Source organism: Acomys minous, assembly GCF_964271855.1.
Source record: "Acomys minous genome assembly, chromosome: 2".
Lineage (NCBI taxonomy): Eukaryota > Metazoa > Chordata > Mammalia > Rodentia > Muridae > Acomys > Acomys minous.
This window is the reverse complement of record NC_140484.1, coordinates 28886026-28908522: the sequence shown is the minus strand read 5'-3', so window position 1 is coordinate 28908522 and position 22497 is coordinate 28886026. Positions and strand designations below refer to the sequence as shown.

At 38.7% G+C, this 22497-nt stretch overlaps 1 protein-coding gene across 3 annotated transcripts in view; it reads right to left on the bottom strand.

Moving 5' to 3' along the window:
* Positions 1-22497, bottom strand: part of PRKG1 (protein kinase cGMP-dependent 1) — a 1157800-nt gene that overhangs the window by 378747 nt on the left and 756556 nt on the right. For all 3 annotated transcript variants that reach the window (XM_084764176.1, XM_084764175.1, XM_084764177.1), the window contains one exon: positions 21230-21335. In XM_084764176.1, coding sequence (XP_084620302.1) covers positions 21230-21335 — 106 coding nt within the window. The remainder of the gene's footprint in view (positions 1-21229; positions 21336-22497) is intronic.

Here is a 22497-nt window from a genome sequence, read left to right as displayed (position 1 = left end):
ACTGGCCCCTGGCTCATTGAGATCTGCCTGCCTCTGTCTCCTGAGTGCCGAGATAAAAGGTGTATGTACCTCCACACCAAGTGTGGAAGTGTGTGTTGTTTATTTGTTTTGTTTGTCAACAAAAGAAGGATTTCTATTTGCTCCTACTTGAAGGATGCACTCCATCATCACGGTAAAGTCATGGCATCAGGACCATGAGGTGGCAAGTTTTCTGCATCTGTAGACGGGGAGCAGAGAGATGAGTGCTGGTGCTCAGCTCGCCTTTTTACTTCCCCTGGGGCCCTCACGTGTGCACAGTTCTACAGAATGATGCTGCTTACACTACGAGTGCCTCTCCCCACCTCAACCTCATCCAGCAAATCTGTCTCCAACTTGCCCAGAGATCTGTTTCCACGGTGATTCTAAATGCCGTCAAGTTGTGAGTCAAAATTAACAGAGGCAAAGCAGTGGTAGGAAGAGGTTAGGAGCAGAAGTGCAAAGGAGAGTAGAGCCAGGACTGTTAGTTCTTCAACATAATTTTATATAGTTTCCCAATTGTTGAATTAAGTTCCCAATATCTTAAGTATTTTAACACTATACACAAGTCAAAGAAAGTATATGAGACCAGGAACATGGCCTGTGACCCCTTCAAAGTGTTGCTCCCTTCTATCTTTTGGGTTTTGAGAAAGGTATAGTTTTCACATGACACGAAAACTCCAAATTTTCCCGTATTAAAAGCATGCTTCCCCCCAGCTGGTGGCACTATGTGGGGAACGTTCTAGAAACTTCTGACGAAGGAGCTTGTATAATGAACAATGGGCATGTGTGCCAGTCCTGGAATCTGTGATTCTGAATGTCTGCTTGCCTAGGGACATGATAAATGCTGTCCCAGCCCGGAATCCTAGAAGGAATTTATCACATGGACTACAATTTAGGGTGCTATAAACAAGAATGCGTGTGCAGACGGTTCTTATACAAAGAGACTGCTACCTCTGTGGAATGCTGACATGCTCTGGGCATTTTAAACACTTCCTCTGTTTCTATGGCAACACAGGATTCAGAGAAGCTAACGAAAGAGGTAAGTAAAGCTGGGCCTTCACCTGTCTCAGACATCAAAATGTTTCTGGAAACTTTCAACAATTTCTAGATACAGTGAATTCACAGGTGGATTCTCTGACATGTGTCAGAGGTACGGAGAGCCGAGGATGCTGAGAACAAAGGTGCACTCGCATTTCATGTTCCCGGTGTGAAGACAGCAGAGATGACCTTCCACTGACAAGATCTGAAAGCCGCTGTGTGGCTTATGTTAAAAATCAGCTGCTCAGGTTTGAAATTTGCAGTTAGTTCGGGTTCCCAATCCTGCTCTGTCTGAAAGTGATGCTTCCCAGCTTTGCACAGACACAGTGAACACCATGGATTACTTGAAGATTGGCCAGCTCTGTTCCTAGAAGCATGGCGCTTTCCCACAAGAGAATTCATATCACTTCAAAAATGTCTACATTTTAATAGAAGGAGATTATCCCAACAGCGCGGGAAACCATCAGTCCACCTCACTTTTCTATGAATTCCAGCACAAAAAGCACAAACTTAGAAATTTTTTGAAGGAATGTTTAGCTTCTTGGATCTTTTAATCTTGTGGAGGGCTTTTAAAAAGACCTTTCACGTTCTCACATGGCCTTAGTCTTACCCATTTTCCTTACGAGAACATTATCTGGCTTTCAAATATTATTAGGAGAAAAAAATTCTTACTGAAATTCTAATGTATTGTTTGTTTGTCCTGACTCCATCTAATTTTAATTTCAAAGTTTGCTTCTCATGTATTTTGTTCTAAAGAACCTATTATATTTTACGAAGCTCTTGAGGATCTCGGAGAATTTTTGTTTTTACGGACTTTAGGTATTTGCATTCACCATAACAGACAGTAAAATTGAGAAAAACCATAAATGTGAAATTATATAAGCCCATGTTTCTGCTAGCTGGTTTAGCCATGGAGAAGCTGAGCTTTAAGTCTGTGAGAGGATGGGCATTAAATAAGAAAACTGTACCTTATTTTGAAAATGGTCCTGACTCCATGGCTTCCCCATAAAGCGCATCAGTGTGCCTGCAGATACTAATATTATTCTTTAAAAACTAACTGCAAGAGAAAATTAGCAATTAAAATGAACATGAAAAAAGAGGGATCTACAATGCAGGCACACAGACGGGCCATCCGGTTCCCTCCTGTAAAGGGGGCACCGCTGTGCAGCACAGCACAGAAAAATGAAAGAGGCAGCAACAGAGGAGTGACACCTAATTAGTTCCTTCCTAAAAGTCCTCTATGGTTAAGCCGAGACCAAGGCAAATTCCTGGTCACACACAGAACATTGGCCATGGCAAAATGAAGTTATTGATCTCATCATGACTCATGCAACATGCAAATCTCATTAAGCAGAGATGCCCTTGCATAAACTGTGCTAAGCCATGCATGGGACTGATGAAAAACAAATGGCCTTTATCCACATTCTTCCCACCTCCTTTTTCTTTTCCTTTCCTTCCTTGTCCTTTAGCAGGTATACCACTTTTTCCTGTTAAGCCAACTTTGGAAACCATCCTTCTACACTGCTTCTATGAATTCAGTGTTTTAAGATTCCACTTACAATTGGGATCATAGAGTGTCCATCTCCCATAGAAATACACCCCCATCCCACTCCCTTTCAAATCCCTGGCCTCTTACACACACATGCACACACTTTTCCATGGACACATACATATAAATATACAAATGCAACCTGCGGAGTCGACTTAGTGTTGCTTGTAGGTCTGTCTGTCTTTTTTTCTTTCTTTCTTTCTTTCTTTCTTTCTTTCTTTCTTTCTTTCTTCCTTGATGACCAGTTGGGAACCATTTAGAGCGCTCATCCAGCAAGAGGCTTGTTCCCCGTTTCTCAGCAGCTTTCAATTACCTTTAGCTCTTCATTTATGGGTGGGGCCCCATGTCTAGTTTATTTTATTTGGCAATATCCTCTTTAATTCAAGTGTTACAAAACTTCAGAATTTCCTCTTTTCCAAAGCTGAGTAATATCCTTAATGCATGTATACAAAATAAAATTATGAATGTAAAGTTTTCTTTATGCATCTCTCTAGGGGTGTCTAGGTTAAACTTATTACTTGGCTATCCCGAATAATGCTAGAATATATTGGGCACCAAGACATTGCTCTGAGATACTGGTTTAACTAACTAACTAACTAACTAACTAACTAACTAACTTACTCACACACACACATACACACACACACACACAGAAACACATATACACATATATATGAATATATATTCAGAAATGAGGATGGTGAATTATGATGGATTTATTCTTAATTTGTTAAGGAATTTCTACACTGCTTTCCACAGTGTTCATATTAGCAACAGCAGCACTTGAGTTCCCTTCTAGCACTTGCTGCCTTTTATCTTTTTGAAAACCACCATTCTAAGGAATGTAAAGCTTTAATCCATTACGGTTTGGATTTGCTTTTCCTTGATAATTATTAATGTTAAGACCTTTCCCCCACATACCCATAATCTCTCTTTGTAACTCCTATTGAGGAATGTCTATTTAAGTCTTATCTCCATTTTTTAATGAAGTTATTTCTTTTATTATTGAGTAAGTGGTCTTTCTTAGGTATTGTGCATTTTGGCCCCTTAGCAGATGTTGGTCTCTAAATTCTTTCTCCCCTTCAGGAGACTGTTTCTACACTCTATTGATTCCCTCTGCTGTGCAGTAACTTCTGGGTTTGATTTACTCCCATCTGTCTAATCTTGTCTATGCATCTGGAGTCCTTTGTAAAAAAACAATTATCTGTGCACACCAATATTAAAAAGCTTTTTCCTATGCTCGTCATCTAGAAGCTTCATGGTTTTCAGGTTTACATTCAAATCGTTAATTCGTTTTAAGTGTAATTTGAATAAGGTATGTAGTGGTGGTCGAGTTTTCTTTTTGTGCATGTGAATATATTGATTCTCAAAAATCATTTATTTGGATGATTTTTATACCTTTATATCTTATGTCATTTGGCTTCATTGCAGATCATAAATGTGTGGGTTTTCTTCTGGGTTCTCAATCTACTCAATGTCTTACCTTCAAAAAACCCTTATTTTATGAGTCCATTAATTAAGAAAATATTTCTTTTACAAAGAAATATAAATATTGTGATGAGTATGCTCAAAAATGTATTAATAAGGTACATGCACAAAATGACTTTTTATTTTTGTAAATCCTGTTCTATTAAGATGTTTCACTCAGACTAGGTTAAGAATGCTCGCAGTAACAAATATTGGTGAAAAATTTAAACATGACTTTCATATTTTTTGGTAGTAATATAAACTGGCTCATCAACTATGAAATATATAATATGATATTTCTATAAAAGTTAAACATATGCTTCCACTATGACCCAGACATTTTATTTTAAAGTATACATTTAAGAGAAATCAAAGCAGAAGCTTACTAAAAGATTGCTCAAGGACATTTCCAGTCATCTTAAAAAAACTTGCAAGACTGGGAAACACCCAGTCTGGGCATAATTCAAGTGTCTGCTGTTAGTAAAATGGATGAACCAAGTTGGCATCTTAAATGAATGCAATGCAACAAAGTAATAAAAACATGAACTATTAATAATTCAGTAAGAGAGATAATTCCTCAAGATATAAAACTGAACAAAGTCATCCAGGGAAAACACACAGTGAACAATTAGATAACTTGACTTGAAACAGGTAATACTGGTCTCTGATGGTAGACATCAGAACACTGGCTACCCTTGGAAGAGGGAGTTAACCGGAAATAGACCTTAGAGGCTTCCAAAGACCTAGGCAGCTCCTCTATCTTGCGCCAGTTAATGTTCACATAGGTATATAAGGATCGCAAAAATCAATTATTTCCAAGGTTTTAACCAAATTAGAAATGTTCAACCTTTATCTGTTTTCATCAGCATTACAAAGGTTCCACAGACTCCATCTTTATGAACGTGTGAGCCCCGTGACATTATGCTTATGACTGAACCACATATTTTCCTTTCAAAGGCTCAAGTCAGTCTCACTTTCTTCCATGATTTCCCCCTGACCCTGTTTCCCACTGTCTGAGAATAATCTGCTTAGTCCTTGCTCCACTTCCACAGCGAGTGAACATGAATGGACAGAGCAAGGCTGCACTGCCTTCCCTTCTAATGTGTCCCGCTTACATCGACCCTATCCCCTGCTGTCAGAGAAGCCAGGGTCCTTCACAGTCAGGCAAGAATGTGCATCACGATCACAGAGGCTGTAGAAGGGTATTAGGTTAAATTAGCAGCAACTTTTTAAAATGTATATTCAACATGAAGATTATTATATAAATGTATATAAGGAGAAACTGCTGTAGGTAAAAAAAAAATCTTCAAATAAATATCTTACATTTGTTATCTTTGGAATATAACACCACCATGATTTTTCTTTTTCAATTTCAGGGGGAAATTAGATTCATTTTATTTTGAATGGATGTTTTGCCTGCAAGTATATATGTACACCATAAGTGTGCCTAGTGCTTACAGAGGTTAGAGGAGATATCAGATCATCTGTAACTGAAATTACAGATGGCTGTGAGTCGGTATGTGGGTTCTGGAAATTGAACTCGGCTCTTCTACAAGAACAATAAATGCTCTAATCCACTGGGCCATCTCTCCTGCCCCAATTTCAGGAAACTTTAATTAATTTTTAATCATTAAAAATGGGAAGGGGGAGATGGCTCATTGCATAAAGTGCTTGCTGAGTAAACAGGAGGAGCTAGATTCGGACCACCAGAAAGTCTGGACGCAGTAGCATGCGTCTCTATCCCCAGCACTAGGTAGAGGGAAGCAGGGAGATGCCAAGGTCTTGCTGGCCAGCCAGCATGGTTCAGTGAGAGACCTGGCTTCAAGAATTAAAACGAAATGGAAAACAATAGAGGAAAACATTTGACAACAATGTGTGACCTCTACATGTTTGCATGTGGACCTAATACCCACCTCTCCAGCACACACACACACACACACACACACACACACACACACACTTACAAGCATGCATGCACACATGCACAAATAAAAATGAAACTAATAATTTAGGGAAATAGTCATTCTTCCTTTCTGTCAAACGCTATTTAAGATCAGTACAGAACATCATCTGTGCTTGCATTGTCATGATTATAATGTCAAATCCTAAAGACTGCAAAGGGCTTCTTTGTAGCTCTTCACAAGCTATGAGTTTTCCTGTTACATCTAAACCTGCAGTTACATGCTTTTCAGACAGTCTCGTTCCCTGATCCTCTGCCATGAACACAGACTGCCCTTTACATAAACACTGAATCTGTCACCGCGTGCCTGCGAGGCTCAATGGCTTATCTCCGGTTGCTCTCCAGGTTCCACCAAAACTCTGTGCCAACGCCAGGGCCACTCACTCCACTTGATTACTCTTGTCTTTCCTGAACCACACCTGTAGCTGTCATTTTTGCATTTGGCTTTGGTTAACTCTGACCAGGCCAAACTCACAGGTTTTGGTGGCAGCAAGACAAAAGACCAATCCAGGCGAGACCGAGATAAGCATTAGAGTAGGATTTCTGGAATACATGGGATGGTGAATTGAAAAGGCAGCTTTCAAAGCAGAAAGACAAATGGTCAAGAAATAATTGAAAGGGTGTTCAGCGCATGAAAATTAAAATATTCTTTGTAATTCTGTCTTACTCCAGTCAGGATGTTTATCCTGTCATCAAGAACAGCAAGAACAACAGATGGATGTAGGAAACAACAAATTTTACTCATTGTCGGAGAAAACGTGATCTTGTACAGACACTATAGAGAATGGGATTATTATTCCATAGGAAAACAAAAATGGAAATATGATATGGCCCAGGTAGGTCACTTCTAGGTTTATGTCAGGATGATCCTGTCAATGTAATACACAGGTGCATGTTTATTTGTGCACTACTGATAATGGCCAACACATCAACCATCTAGATGTCTACTGAAAGACAAATGGCTAAAGCCAAAGAAGTACAAACACAATGGAATTTGTTTAGCTATAAAGAAGAAAGGAATTATAACATTTGCAATAAAATGAGTTAAACTGGAAATCATTATGCTTAGTGAAATAAGCCAGACTTGGACAAATATTTCATTTCATGTTTTCTTGCAGATTCAGAATCTTGATTAAATTTTTATATAATAATATGACATATAAATGCAGTTTTCATATATATGCACATGAAGGGGAAAAGCAGCTATGAGAGAGGAAGAAGAGATCTAAAGAGAATGGAGACAAAAGCAAGTAAGTGTGTGTGTGTGTGTGTGTGTGTGTGTGTGTGTGTGTGTGTGTGTATGTGTGTGTAGAACAAGGTTATTGCGTAATTCAAATGCTGATTTCTGTACCCCCATATATCTAGTTGCAATCCTTGTTCTGAGAATCTCCTGCCTCAATGCTATGTAAACACTGGTCCTCAATTGTCCCCTGAGATGCCAATAAAGCAGCTTACAGCCAATTGCTGAACAGGGGAGTGGATAGGGCTGGACTTCCTGCCAGCCAGGGAAGGAGGAGTTAGAGGAGGAAGTGGGAGATTGAGCCATCAGGAGAGGTCCAAGAGACCCCAGGAGAAGAAGATGGATCAGAAAAACTACAAAATGCAAGTATGTCTGGAATATAAGCTGGGAGGAATCCAAATTAGCTACGAGCGTTAAGAATAGACTAATAACTGCTCAGTTATCGAGTAGTAAAGCTTATTATTAAGCAAATATAAGAGTCTCAGTTATTTGTGTGGTAGCCAGGTTAAGAGAGAAACTGAGAAACAAACACAGTATTATAAAAATAGCATTAATGTGTATGTGTGTGTATATATATATATATATATATATATATATATAAGTATATATGTATGTGTGTATATATTCATATATGTGTATGTGCATATCTGTGTATATAAGTTTTGTGTGTATATATGCATATAAGTATATGTATGTGTGCATATGAGTATGTGTGTGCATCTATTATGTGTATATATACATGAATGTGTGTATGTGCATATATGTGCATGTGTGTATATATGTATATATGTATACATATGTGTGTGTGCATGTGTCTATGAGGCAGATAGGAAAAACAGTTGGAGAGAAAATAAGAAAAATGCATGATAGATATATCTAAAACTGTCACAACAAAACAATCTATTTGTATGCTAACCAAAATATTACTTTAAAAAATACAAAGAATAAACTAGTATTAACTAGCTCAAGTGATATGTCAATATGCCCTTCTAATTAGGGTTTAACTACTGCCAGTCAGGTGTAGGACAGTGCTGAAGGTTTTATTTTGGTTTTGTTTTTTCATATTTTCACACAGACAAGATCAGAACATAAATTGAGAAACCAAAAGCCAGAAGGAGTGGAGAGAGAAGAAAAACAACACCAAAAATCTTAAATCTCTCCCAGGTTTCTGTGCCCATAGTACCCAAATATAACTGCAAAAGTAATATTAGCATACAGATTATGTTAAATGTATTAAGATCATACACACTTGTAGGAATGTTCAAATGTCTGAATTGTAGTTCTTGAATTTTTATTTTTATTGCATAATTTATTTCTTTCGGTGGTATATGTGTGTGCGTGTGTGCATGTGCATGCACATATGTGTGTATGCACATGCATGTGTGTGCATTTGCTTGCCATGGTACATGTGTCAATTTCAGAGGACAGCTTGAAGGAGTCAGTTCTCTCCTGCTGAGTGGGTCCTGGTGCTAGGACTCTGGTCACCGGGCTCTGTGACAAGCCCGTTACCCATTGATCCATCTCACAGGCCCAAGTCCTTAACTTTTAATTAATTCCCTTTTATTGCTTTACATCTTGGCTCTGCTCATATAGAATTTATCTGTGTACTTAATTTCTTTTTAAAAATAAAACAAGCAAATCCATCCTCCTGGGCAATTTTTATTTATCTTTGTTTATGCAACAGTCTCAGACCTCAAGTATATTTTTGCAAACACAAAATGCAATTTTTTTTTACCCATTGGACTACTTCCAGTAAACTGAGAAAATGGAATTTATTGAATTCCTCACATGCTCTATATTTGCAGCATAGCAGAAGCTGTGCTGCTTAATTGACATCCTTCTACGGCTTGGCATAAGTGTTATCCAATGCACATGCAAAGAGTACATGTTAAACATGATGTGACTATTAGGACAATCTGGAAGAAGTAATTTCTTCCCCTTATTTTTAAAAGTTCATGTTCATATCGTGTGTGAAGAGAAAAATTTTCAGGTGTGTGTGTTATACACAGCCTCCAAAATGCTATGCTAAGAACTTTTTTCAATAGTTGAAATGTACCTAGTAATGACATTACCAGCACACTGGGCTTGCTACTACTCACATCCAGACATTTTTATATACATACCGATGGTCATCTTATTTCCATAAAAATGAAGTTATAAGTAGTACCCTTGATCTTCCTCTGACGTTACTCATTTCCTGGAAGTCACCCTCATACAATTTATACAACAAGGCACTTGACATTTGTTCCGGTTTCAATAGAGTTGTGTGGTGGTTCAGAAATCGCTCCTGCCATACTCCAGCTATGTTCTCAGCAAAGTGAACAAACCAACTTCCTCAAATGGTTTTGCCAAGGCAACATGATGTCTAGAAGGGGTAGGTGAGCCTGTTTTGTTCCATCACTGACCTCCTTTTCTCACAGTGGGGGCAGGGTCCATAACACCGCACAGGGTTCTGTGGAGAAGCAGCCGCCCTGTGCCCTTCCGGTGCACGTGGTCCCCTGCTCTCTAAACGGAGGCAGAGACTAGGACTGCCTAAGTCAGAGAGCCTCACACTACTGGAAAACAGGATCTTAAACTCCGCTTTGGGAACTTACCTCAGTGGAAAAAATATACTAAACCATGTTGTTCCTAGTTTCAGGTAAGAAACCAAATCAAACCACAACCTGCAGCGCTCGCCCCGCCTGTTCCACACCCGTGCTTCCAGTAAACACGCTCCGCGTTCCGAGACAGCCAGATTCGCCAGCCAGGACGCATTCATGTTTAATCAATCTTACCCTTCCCTTCTCCCTCAGCAGCCTGCTCTCATGCCCACTCCAGATCCTCTCTCAGATTTCTCACCAACACTGAGGATTGAGGATTTTGTATAACAGAAGTGAGAAATTCACGTCTCAACTTAATAGAAGACTTTTTTTTAAAAATAGAAAATAGAGTTTGTTATGGAAAAGCACCCGGGGCCAGCTGTGTCATCCTTTGTGTGTAAGACACCTCACAAAATAGGACCACAGATAAGCACTCTGTGAGTGATACGGAAATAAGGTGAGCTGACCACAGAAGCAATTTGTAAGAGTCAAAGCAACAACAAAAATGGGAGAATATTAATCTGCTTCATCACACGGATGTAGCTTTTTAGACCCCAGAGTGTCAAGCAAATCTCCTTAGACATACTACGATGAGAAATTAGCCTGCAGCTTCTGAAGGGACTCAGCTCTGTGAAGCCAGGTGGGTCCGTGTGTTATGTCTCTCATCTGAGGTGCAAGGGGGGGGGGGGGCTGCCCTCCTCTGGACCAAATAAAATCTCAACTATGACATTCATTATAACCACAAAACAACAAATCATAAGTGTTAATTTTTCAGGAACTATTTTTAAAAATACATGGAGGTGGCAATACCTATACAGAACATGGGCTGATAAACATTTTGAAAAAAAAATCAACATATAATTATGCAACTATCTGAGCTCATACTGCCTCTCCTTTTTTATGAAGCATCAATATTGAGACATTTGTGCAAATGGTGGGTGACAACACGAAATTAATGGCCACTTTTCTATTTATCTGCTGCGCGTGGCATGCTTAATGAGAATGGATCTGATACGACAAAATGGTCTTTAAGCAGCCATGCTTGAAAATGCAGGGCGGCTGTTTCCCTTTATTGGTTCTTCACATTCTTTCCCTTCAATTTTGAACCATGGCAGTTTTTGTCAAGCTTAATTCTAAGGAAGGTTTTGTGTCTTCAAGTAAAGATGCATTGAAGCTCAAAGCGTAAATGCTGAACAGGCCTGCTGCTTAGTCTTTAAAACCAAAACAAACACGCAAGAGACTAAAATTCCTAAAGCTGCTTTCATAGGCACTGTATTTTTGTAGATTGTTTCATAAATTATGAGGAAGTCTAGAGGACAGGGTTTCATAATTTTGATCGTCCAGGATGTGATCTCTACATGTTTGATTGAGTAGAGTTGTCCTTTCATTGGTCAATCAGTGGACTCTCAATTTTTTTTGACATGTTTAAGAAATACTCTGTAATTGCCTTCAAAGATCATAGAACACAGCCTAAGGCAGAAGGGACCTCAGCCTGAGCTTCAGGATCTCCTCAGTAGGAGGGTGGAAACCAGCCACAGAAGGAAGACACTGGCCTCGAAGCATCAGCGTCTCCATCTCCACTTGAGGAACTGCAATGCCATGCTGGCCATGGACTCCCATGCTGAGGGCAGTGTCTCCACCCAGCTGACGTGACTCTACGACATCACTGTGTCGAGTATCACTTAGAGCAATTGTGCCTGTGCTGACACTGAGCATTCATTTCTGAGAACATGTTCTAGGGGCTCAAGGGTACAGGAAGGAAAATGCTGATATTTAGCAGACGAGTGTGGAGAATAGAAACCTGACGCATTGCAAAGACAAGGTCAGCATTCTGTGGAAATCTCTGGTAGAATCAATGTCAGTTTGCTGAGAAGGGATACAGGATATGGGAAGTGGCATCTCATCCCAAGCATTGACTGAGCATCCACGACACTAGTACGTGACTTTGCTCACCTCTGAGAATCTTATTATCCTCGTCTGAAAACAGAAATAGCTGGGCTGATTTTATAGAATTTTGTTGACCATTAAGTAAACTAACACATGTCTAACACTTTGGACATTGCTGGCATATGCTGAATAAATATTTACTATTGTTCCATTTATTCCCAGTTTTGATTCTTCATGGTGTGACGGTTTGTATAACTAAGCCTAAATTTAAAGATACTCAGCTAAAATTACAAGCTTATGATTGGTAAAACCACAATTTAAGCCCAGACATCCTTCGTATCAGTAAGTCATAAGAATACTTAAAATACTTCATCTTATACCCTCACTTGTGATTGCCCAGGCAATATGACCTTAACTCAGAACTTGTTTAAAATGCAAACTTTCCAGTGGGGCATGGTGGGTCATTGCCTTTAATCTCAGCATAGCAAAGGCCAAGGCAGACAGAGCACTCTAAATTTAAGGCCAGCCTGGTCTACATAGTGAGTTCCAGGACAGTCAGTATTACATAGAGAGACCCTGTTTCAATATAAATAAATAAATGAAAACATGCATACACACACACACATATATACATACATACATACATACATACATACATACATAAACTTCCATTCAAACAGGGTGGCACATTCCTGTAGTCCCCTCCCTCCCTCCCTCTGTCCTCTATCCCTCCTTCCTTCTGTCTCCCCCTCCCTCCCACCCTCCCATCCTCCCTTCCTCCCTCAGGATGCTGGGGCAGCAGGATTTTGAACTCAAGGTCATGCTGGGATATATAGCAAGTTCTAGGGCAATGTAGAATATATAGTGAGACAATGTAAAAAAAAAAAACTATAGCAAAAATATGCACATTTCCCAACCCCAACCTCATACCTGTCAGTTAAAATTGATATACGTAGGCAACTGTGTACAGTTGTCTTCTGTTTTCATCGAGGTTATGACAACTTTAGCAAGAGTCTTAAAGAATATTCTACAGGAATTGTGTAACAGTGGAGCATATGCTTAGTCAATCAAAAATTGGTGAGAATTTTACTCTGGAGAGTTTGAACAAAAGAAACTTAGAATTCTGGGACAGCTAAATTTCAGACTTTCCTTGGTGACTTTGAGCAACTGTCATATTCACAGGCTCAGTTCTCCTATCAGTAAAATGAGTAATTTCATATTACTGTTTTATCTCTGGCTATACCTGTTAAAATATGATGCAAAATAAAAGTATTGAAATCAAGGTGAGTGGCACACATCTTTAATCCTACCACTCAGGAGGTGCATCTCTGTGAGTTCAAGGCTGCACTGGTCTACATAGTAAGTTCTAGACAGAGCTACTTATCCTGAAGAAAGAAAGAAAGAAAGAAAGAAAGAAAGAAAGAAAGAAAGAAAGAAAGAAAGAAAGAGCAAGGTGGCCTATAAAAATATTGATAAGAAAATATGTTTTTAGCTTTTAAAATTGGATAAGAGAAAAAATGGGATGGGTTTAAAAATTTCATTCTAGAAAAATGAACGTAGAGACAGAGGACTATAAAGCCTACATGCAGCTAAACTAATGGTGAAAGTTCCCTCTTTGAAGATGGAAAACACTATTAATCCATCATTGTTTTAATTTACTATAGTGAGAAGATTTCATTAGAAAATAAACTAAACCTGAGGGCAGATGTAAAGGAATGCCCAGGTGACTATAAATTCACAAACCCAAGTTCCCGTCAAAGCTGTTTCTTTAAGAAAGCCAGTTTTGGCTCAAGATTCTATTGGTTCATCTACAAAGTATACAGAAAGATTAAATTATACTCTATCTTAAATTTTCTAAATTCAAAGTCATTTGGTTCTTATTACTTAATCAGATCACAAACATAAAATCATACCTTCTGCCAGTGACAGGAGTGACACAAACTATAAGGTGACAAAACATAGCATTTATAGAGAGGTTTAGCAAGGTTTGGGTTTAGCTACCACCTATAAGAAAAAAGTCTCAAAATGCTATTATATTTCTCATCAAAGGTATTATGATATCCAGTGAAATTACAATAACAATATTATACATGTTACCTAGGAATAATAAAACCACCATTCCAACACATATACAAACATCATGTTTATTTAATCATATGTTAAATATATATATGCAAGCATTATTGTTTCAGAGAATGACTGGGAAGAAAAAAAATAGTTTTGGGGTTTGCTTTCTAGTGATGGAGAAAAGAAGAGGGAAAATTTATAGAGTACCAAAATCAAACATTTCATTAGTAAGAGAACTCTAGAAGGCAGAATCTCTGTTCAGCACTAGGGGTTTACCAAGGCTCTCTCATCCTCTTGGCACCCTGCATGCAATAATGCAAAGGCTTGTCATATGGGATCATTAGCTCTGGGATCCATAGAAAAGGGTAAGCCATGAAAGTCATAGTTATGAATTTCAAAACCATGACCTTAATGGTTACAGTGATTACAAAGCTAAATAGTTACGCTCATCTTTCAAAGGTCCCAGACTTCAACATTCTATCTAGTTAAACATGAAGTGTGAACCTTGACAGTCAATAATATTCAATTTAGGTGTCCCATGACTTTCCATAGGAGACAGAAAGATGTGCCTATTTGTTCCAGGTAGGATACTAAGAAGGTGAACCAAGGAGTTTATTGGTGTTAGTGTAGTGAGAATTTTGGTTTTCTTAAAAACACAGAAATGTCATGGGAATATTTTTGGTTTTAATCCCAGGTGTGGGATATGAGGATGCTTCAGATTGTCCACAGCAGCTGACTGTGATTTGCCTCGTGCTCTAGTACAATTCTTGAGAAGATATAAAATTGCTAGAGCCCTGGGAGTAGCTGTTGCTGCTGCTCCCCTGCTGATGCTGCTCTTTCTCTTTTTGCTGGTTGCTGTTTGCCCCTGCTGGTGTTACCCTTTGCTGGATTGCTGGCTGGAGATATCCGGATGATGAAGATCAAATTTGTCCCAAGGATTGTGATGACCCTAATCAGCAGTAAGTAATCTAACGATATTGACACCACCTCTTTCCTCTAATATTCTTTCTCTCCTACCTAGTATTGGGGGGTTGGAAAGGATAGGGGTGGTGTAGGGAGGTAGAAAAAAGAACCCAATAAATTAGCCAAAAACCCAGTTACAGGCTGCTTACAGAATTATGGGGAACTCAACACCAGAAAAGTCCCCTTCCTTAAAATGTTATCTGGGTTTGCAGATGCACCATTAAAGAAGCTCTACCTGTAGCCAACCTTCCTCAGCCTATTTATTCTATAGGTCCCAAAAACAACAGCAGCTGGAAAGATGGAGTGGTGGCTGTAAATCTCAGATAATGGCCATCTCTCCTCTTTCCATTATAGCTTCATTATCTTGCTAAAGACCTGGCTATCACTGTATAGGCCTGTTTTGTTTTGCTTTTGTGGAGTGAAGGTGGTCTTTCTTTCTTTCTTTCTTTCTTTTTGGATTTTTGTTGGCCTCAAACTCATGGCAATCCTCCTTCCTCTGCCTCCCGTGTTCTGGGATCACATAATCTACCACATTTGGATTATTCTGCTTATTTCACTGTAATATCTATGAATCAAGCTCTTCTGTAGATCATTCCAGCAACCCTGCTTCATGGTAGAGGTATCCATGACACAGTCAGAAGAGATAGCTCCAGTCCAATATCAGAAAGGTAAAATCAGAGAGTTATGGCTATCTTGGGGGCTCCAGGCCCCATTATTTTCAGCCACAGTAATTGTATTCATTATGTTGGTTTCCTCATAGACTCTGTTCTAAAATTACCTCTCAAAGGCATAGGATAATGTTCACTAAGTGGGACTATAGAAAACACAAGGAAACAAACTGCCATGTGACTGAAGCAGTAAGATAATGAGAAAGAAGGGGGAATGAGGTGGGACAGATGTTCAGGTAGGGTCTTGGGAACAAGGGTAGACCTTGTTCTAGTATTTTCTAGTAATAAAAAATTATGGAAAGGCTTCTGTAAGAGGAAGATATGTACCTATCTATTGTACAAAATGATCCTCTCAAAGAAAAGGAAAAGTTTTGCAAAGTCCTTCCAGCATCTATGTTTTGTGAGTGAAGTAAGTAACATAAACCATGGTCCATGACCATCATCATTATCACCATCATAAAACATGGCCCATCACCATCATAAACTCTGGTCCATAAACCATGGTCCATCACCATCATCACCATCACTATCATAAACTGTGGTCCATCACTATCATCATCATCACTATCATAAACTGTGGTCCATCACCATCATCATCATCACTATCATGAACTGTGGTACATTACCATCATCATCACTATCATAAACTGTGGTCCATCACTTTATTGTCCATCATCATCATTATCATTTCATTAACAACAACAACAACAACCATGGCCATCATCATCACCACCATAAAACATAGTCCATCACCATAATTTTCATCACTATCATAAACCATGGTCCATCACCATCACCATCATAAACTATGATCCATCATCATCATCATCATCATCATCATCATCACTACCATAAACTCTGGTCCATCACCACCATCATCAAACCACCATAGCTAGAGCTAAAAGAAATCCTGGTTCATATCAGCAGATCCCACAGCTCAAATAGTTATATCCTAATATTATATCCTTAGTACGTGGAAACACTACCAACAGTAGCACCAGAAGATATGCTAAGAGAGAAGCAGCATAAATTAATTATAGCAGTTGTTTGGCTCATTTCCAGAAGCCATGACAAACAGTAAGAATATTATTTGACTGACAGCCACCATGCCATGCTTCCTAGCACTGCCCCTTGAGCTATTTTTATTCCCTTATTGGTTACTTTATTTGACTTACTTTGAGTTATGTTTGCATAGTAACATCTGTGTTTACATCAGGGAATGTGTAACACAGGCACAGAATAGAAAAAACTAAGTAAAGATCCAGAATCACAGTCTGATGTGACACTGAACAGCAAAAGAGGATCCAAACTGTATTAATGATAGTTACAAAATGGATAAATACACTTAAATCAAGATAAAACCCAACTTTGACACAAAGGAAACACTCTCTACTTGTAGACTAGTATCCATTTACATATATGTGGCCAGTGTGAAGTTATCAAAGAACATTCTGTACCTGGGGTAAAGATTCTACAAGGCTAACATTGGTAGCTGGAGTATTGCAGCATCGGGAAAGGCCAAATTACCCAGTGCTCTGTTTCCTCCCTTAGTAGCCATTCAACACCTACATCTAGCTAGGTCTGACCTAACATCACTGTTACTATCTGGTAGAAATCTGGGGGATGTACTAACGTGATACAAAACCATGTTGCACCTACACAGAAACTAAGCACGTCACCTGCTTCTTATCTGAATCTGTAGCTGAGATTCCCTTTCATGTCTGTAACCCACCTGCCTGATGTTTTACTGATATATTTGAAAAGTGATTTGATGGATGGCTTTCTTGTTCTGCAACTGAAAAACTTGTGAAAACTGTTCCACATTGGAACCTGATGTTTAGGACAACCTTATTATTTATTGATTTGTTTGTTTTTGAGGCAAGTCTCACTATATAACCTGGAACTCAAAGAGATCTGCCTGGCTCTGCCTGAGTTTTGAGATAAAAGGTGTGTGCCACTCAGCAGGCCCAGCTTTGGACAACCTTAACCGACGTTTCTGGGTCATGGTCATATCTGGCTCAGAATAAACTATCTCTTATTCCCTTTGAGGGGAGAGCATTGCTTTGAGTTCATACCAGTGTGGTCCTTTGTTCATATATGGGCTTATTTAGGAAAAGAGGAGAGTGAATAACAAAAGGAGATGACTCTATTTCATCCCTGTCATTCCTGCCATTCCTCCCTTATGATTGTGTTAGGATGTGAAGTGAGATGCCCACTGATACTTATCATGATATTATTATATCATAATGTTGTATTACCATTTCCTAGAGGTTTTTTCAAGAAGTATCACAGTTGCTTTGGCTCTCTATCTACAGTAGAAAATTTCAGAACAAAGTTGTTTTTTTTGTTTTTGTTTATTAGTTTTTCATTTGTTTGTTGTTGTTGTTTTTAGCAGACACAGAAAGAAATATGCCTCCTATACTTGGCACAGAACTTTAAAGTAGCCAGGGTTTTTTTATAATATTAAGCTAGGTAAGTCTTTTTAAACACTAAATCATAAAGAAAATGTTGGGTTGACTTGACTATGCAAAGCTTTGCTTAATATTTTACAAATTAGTGGCAAGTAAGTGTGCTTTAAAAATAACAAATCAGACAATAAATGATTTAAATTCATAGGAAAATTTTTAATTGATTTTCAAATTCTGAGTTTTGGCAAGGCTTTTCATCATTTCCCTTGGGTATTATTACGTGTCCTCCCCTTTCCCTACTTCTACTCTTAATTTGCTTTTATTTTATGTGTATGGATGTTATATCTGCATGTGTATGGGTACCACATGAGTGCAGTGCCTGTGGAGACCAGAAGGTGGCATCACCTCCCTTGAGACTGGAGTCACAGATGTGTAAACCACCATATAGCCTTGGGAAATTGAACTTAGGTCCTCTACAAGAGCAGCCAGTGCTCTTAACTGCTGAGCCGTTCCTCACATTTTTTATGAGCCTCAAAAAAGTCAATGATACCAAGAATAATTATCCTGAGACTGTGTGGGAGGAATGAACGCACTGCACTATTTAAGCTCCTGGGCATGTGACCTGCACCCTAGCAAAGTGCTTGCACCTATTAGGAACCCATTCTTAATTTACTGCTGAACTGTCATCACAAAACTTTAGACAATTTTTGAAAGATGCGAGCCCTTATTCACATTTGCAATGAACCTTGAAGAGTGTGTAATTACATGTAAACAACATGCAAAGCAATATATCTTGTGCCAAAGAAAAACAATGAAATGCTAAGAAATAGCCCTTGCACTTAAAGGTTTATAGCTTAGAACATGAATAAGAATAGTAACAGAATTATAATAAAGAAAGTAGGCAGTAAAATGTGCAGTAGAGGGTGAACCTCCAGAGCACAAAGATGGCAGTTCCATGGTTGGCTTAAGCATCGGTGGGAGAGCACGCATTTCACTGGCTTCAAAAGAAGAAGAAAAACAAACAAACAAACTTAACCACTAACACTTGGGGAGAACAGCCTAGAACATCCAGCCAATGAGACTATGAATAAACTAACACTAGCTGTGAGCCACTGAAGGGCTGTAGAGATGGAGCCACTAAATCACAGTCACAGTTTCAGAAGATTAAGGCACACATGGCTGGCCACCTTGCCAACTCTCTAGGCTCTAAGCAGCACTGTGCTATTTAATGCAAAGTGACATTAAGTTAGTCATGCTCCCTTCTTTTTTATTCTACCTGCCTACTCTGCCTGCCCTAGGCTAACTAATGACAACACAACAAAAAAAATCACTCATTCTACAGAGACATTAATATTCAGAATGTCAAATAGATTATAAAACTAAGGCAACTCTGAATTTACACACACACACACACACACACACACACATACACACACACACACACAATCACCATCTTCTGAAAGAGTGCTGGTAGGATTGTCTAAAAGCATTTGACTGCCACTTGGCCCATTCCTTGAGATTACAAACTCATGGAAGCAAAAATCAACATCTTAAGAACTCAAGCTGAGATACTGCAGACAAATGACAAGCTCCAGCCCCCACACAAGCAGTTCATTAATTACCAGCTGAAGTTTTTATTAGAATGCTGTCAGAGCAACAGCTTTGCACATTAAGACTTAAAATGAATACGTGTTCTCTGTCTTTCTCTCAGTTTCTCAATGCACACACACACACACACACACACACACACACACACACACACACACACCAGTGAACACATGTATGTGCTCCCACATAAATATGGCATCTTAAAAGTTTAATTTCCTTTCAAACTATAGTAAGCATCAAAAGAAATTTATATTTCTACCTCTCCTCATCTAATCACACCGAGGGGAACAGAAAACACCCTGCTGACATTGAACTATTTTAATATATTATTACTTGATATTAAATTAGAATTTTATTGTCCCTTCAGCAGGAATATAACGAAAAGATTTCATGTGGAAATGAAAAATGTATAAAAGATGAAGCAGAAACAAAATTAATTAACAGAAATACCCAAGTAAGGGACATTAAAATTACATTTTAAGAAACTCAATAGATATCTGTTATGATATATCACTGAAATAAAATATGAATTTGAGTTGTTAGCTCCATTTTAACCACATATTTACAAAAAGTGAAACTGTAAAAATGAAAAGTTTAATATTTTAGCCTTCAAAAAGGAATCCTTATTGTACACTCTTTGTTTCACATAATCTGATCACTGCTATTCATTAATGCTTCAGTTTTCAAAAGTAAAACAATACAAGCTGTATATGTGTGGATGTGTAGGCATGGTGTATATGTATGTATGTGTGTGTGTGTGTGTGGTTGTGTGTATGTGTGTGTGTCTGTGTCTATGTCTGTGTGTTTGTGTCAGTGTGAGTGTGCACATGCACACCAGCAAGGCAGGAGGAGGACATCACATGTCTTGCTCTATGCCTCTCCACCCTAGTCCCTTGAGACAAGGTGTCTCCCTGAGCCTGTGACTCACCACTTTAGTTAGACTGGCTGGCCAGCAAGCCCCGGCCACATGCTGATCTCTGCCCCTCCCCCACCGTGCTGGGGTTGCAGACATGCATGTTGCCATGCCCAGTTTATCTATGTCCTTAAGCTTGTGTAGCAAGCATTCTCAGCCACTCGTCCATCCTCAGCATGTAAAAACTACAAAATACATTTAAAGATACTAGAATTGCCAATGTTTTTTCCAAAATAAAATTGTGTGTGTGTATATATATATATATATATATATATATATATATATATATATAAAGTTTAATGACAGTGAATAACAGTGATTTTTCTAAGATATGAGAAGTTGGTTTTCTATTAAAATCCTCATCCTATATTAAGTTATCATAATAACCTATGAATAACAATAGGAACTGAGAATAAATGAACTTGGGAAATTACTCTCAGGATTACAGTCTGATACGCTGCCTTGTGGAACATTGTTTCTTAGATGTGTGGCCTTTTTTTTTATGGAAGCCCAGAGGAGACAGCTCAGTGAGGCACTGTGGTTGTGAGACCAGTGGGGTAAGCACGTTACACAGAGGACTGTGGGAAGGAACTAAACATCCTTTTCCTGCTCAAGTGAATTCTCATTTGTATCTCTGAGAAAACTCGGCATGTCTGAGTATACTTGATAAAATGTGGATGTCCCAAGGTAACCACACATTCTGAGAAGCAGCAGCAAAATATAGCAAGGCCTACCTAAGTCTGCCCCTTTTACAAAGTGATGGGCAATTAAGACTGAGATAAAAGCACACAAAAAAAGAGATGCCTTTCAAAGAGGTGCCAAAGTCTCCCAAACAGAAAGAAAATAAATAAATAAGTGTCCTACCTTTTTAAGAATTCCATATACTCGGTGTGCTTGATGAGTCCCGTCCTCATCATTATTGTTTGGAAACATTGTCGATCAATGGCCCAGAGTTTCACATTTACAAGAGCTGGAGAAAGAGAAAACAAAGCAACCAGGGGAAAATTAATTAGATAATTTCACTTATGAACAACACCCTGTAAAAGAGATGAGTTATTCATGAGAGGTACGAAAATGATTAACCTTTTCCACATATTTAAAGCTAATAGTCCTAAGCTGTCCTGTTTCATCAAAAGTCAGTTATGCTTGGTGACAACTGGATCCTATTACTTTTATGTTCCTGACCATCCATTCAAAAGCACATGTTAAAGGCAGTAGGTTTACTGCCTATTTTTTCCTTGGCTGTTGCCACAGTTTGCGGAGGACCCCAGGGCCCAGACTCGCCTGTAGTTTTCCAGGACCCGCTGGATCCTTCTATTTCCTCTTTCTCCCAGGCTTCTCACACCTAAAGTTTCAATAGGATGTCCTCCCTTCTTACCCACTATCCTGGTAGGTACAGTTTTTCATGGGGACGTACACCTTGGACTAGTGTCTCGATATAAATGAGTATATACCATTTAGCTCTTTTTGCTTCTGTGTGAACTCACTCATTATGACAATTTCTAGTTCAATCCATTTGTCCACAGAGTGGAGAAGGAGATCTAACTTTCACACAAACTCTGGTGCCCCATATTTGAACATGTCCCGTGGATGGAGATGCCTGGTGGCACTCAGAGGAAAGATAATAGGTCACCAAGGAGAGACTTGATACCGTATGAGCATATTCAGGGGGAGGAGGTCCCCCTCAGACACAGACTTAGGGGAGGGGAGGGGAGTAGGGGGGAAGTGGGAAGAAGGAAGGAATGGGAGGATACATGGGATGGGCTAACAACTGAGATGTAATATGTATAAATTAATTTAAAAAATAAATAAATAAAAAGAAACTGGGACACACACACATATACAGACACACAAGAATTGAAGAAGATATGGTTGAGGTGAAAAGTTATTTGGAATATTTTGGTGCCCTTTAATAAAATTAAATGCAACATCAAAAAAAAAGACTATGTAGGAAGGAAAGATTATTATTAATGACTCATATAATCATATTTTAATTATAAAAGGTACAAATGAAATCATTAATTTCCACTTTGGGGGATTCCATATAACAGAAATAATAATTACGGAGCAATTTCTATACAACGTTTGTTTAACAAATTGTAACTTGTGCACAAACTATGCAGAACTTTTAT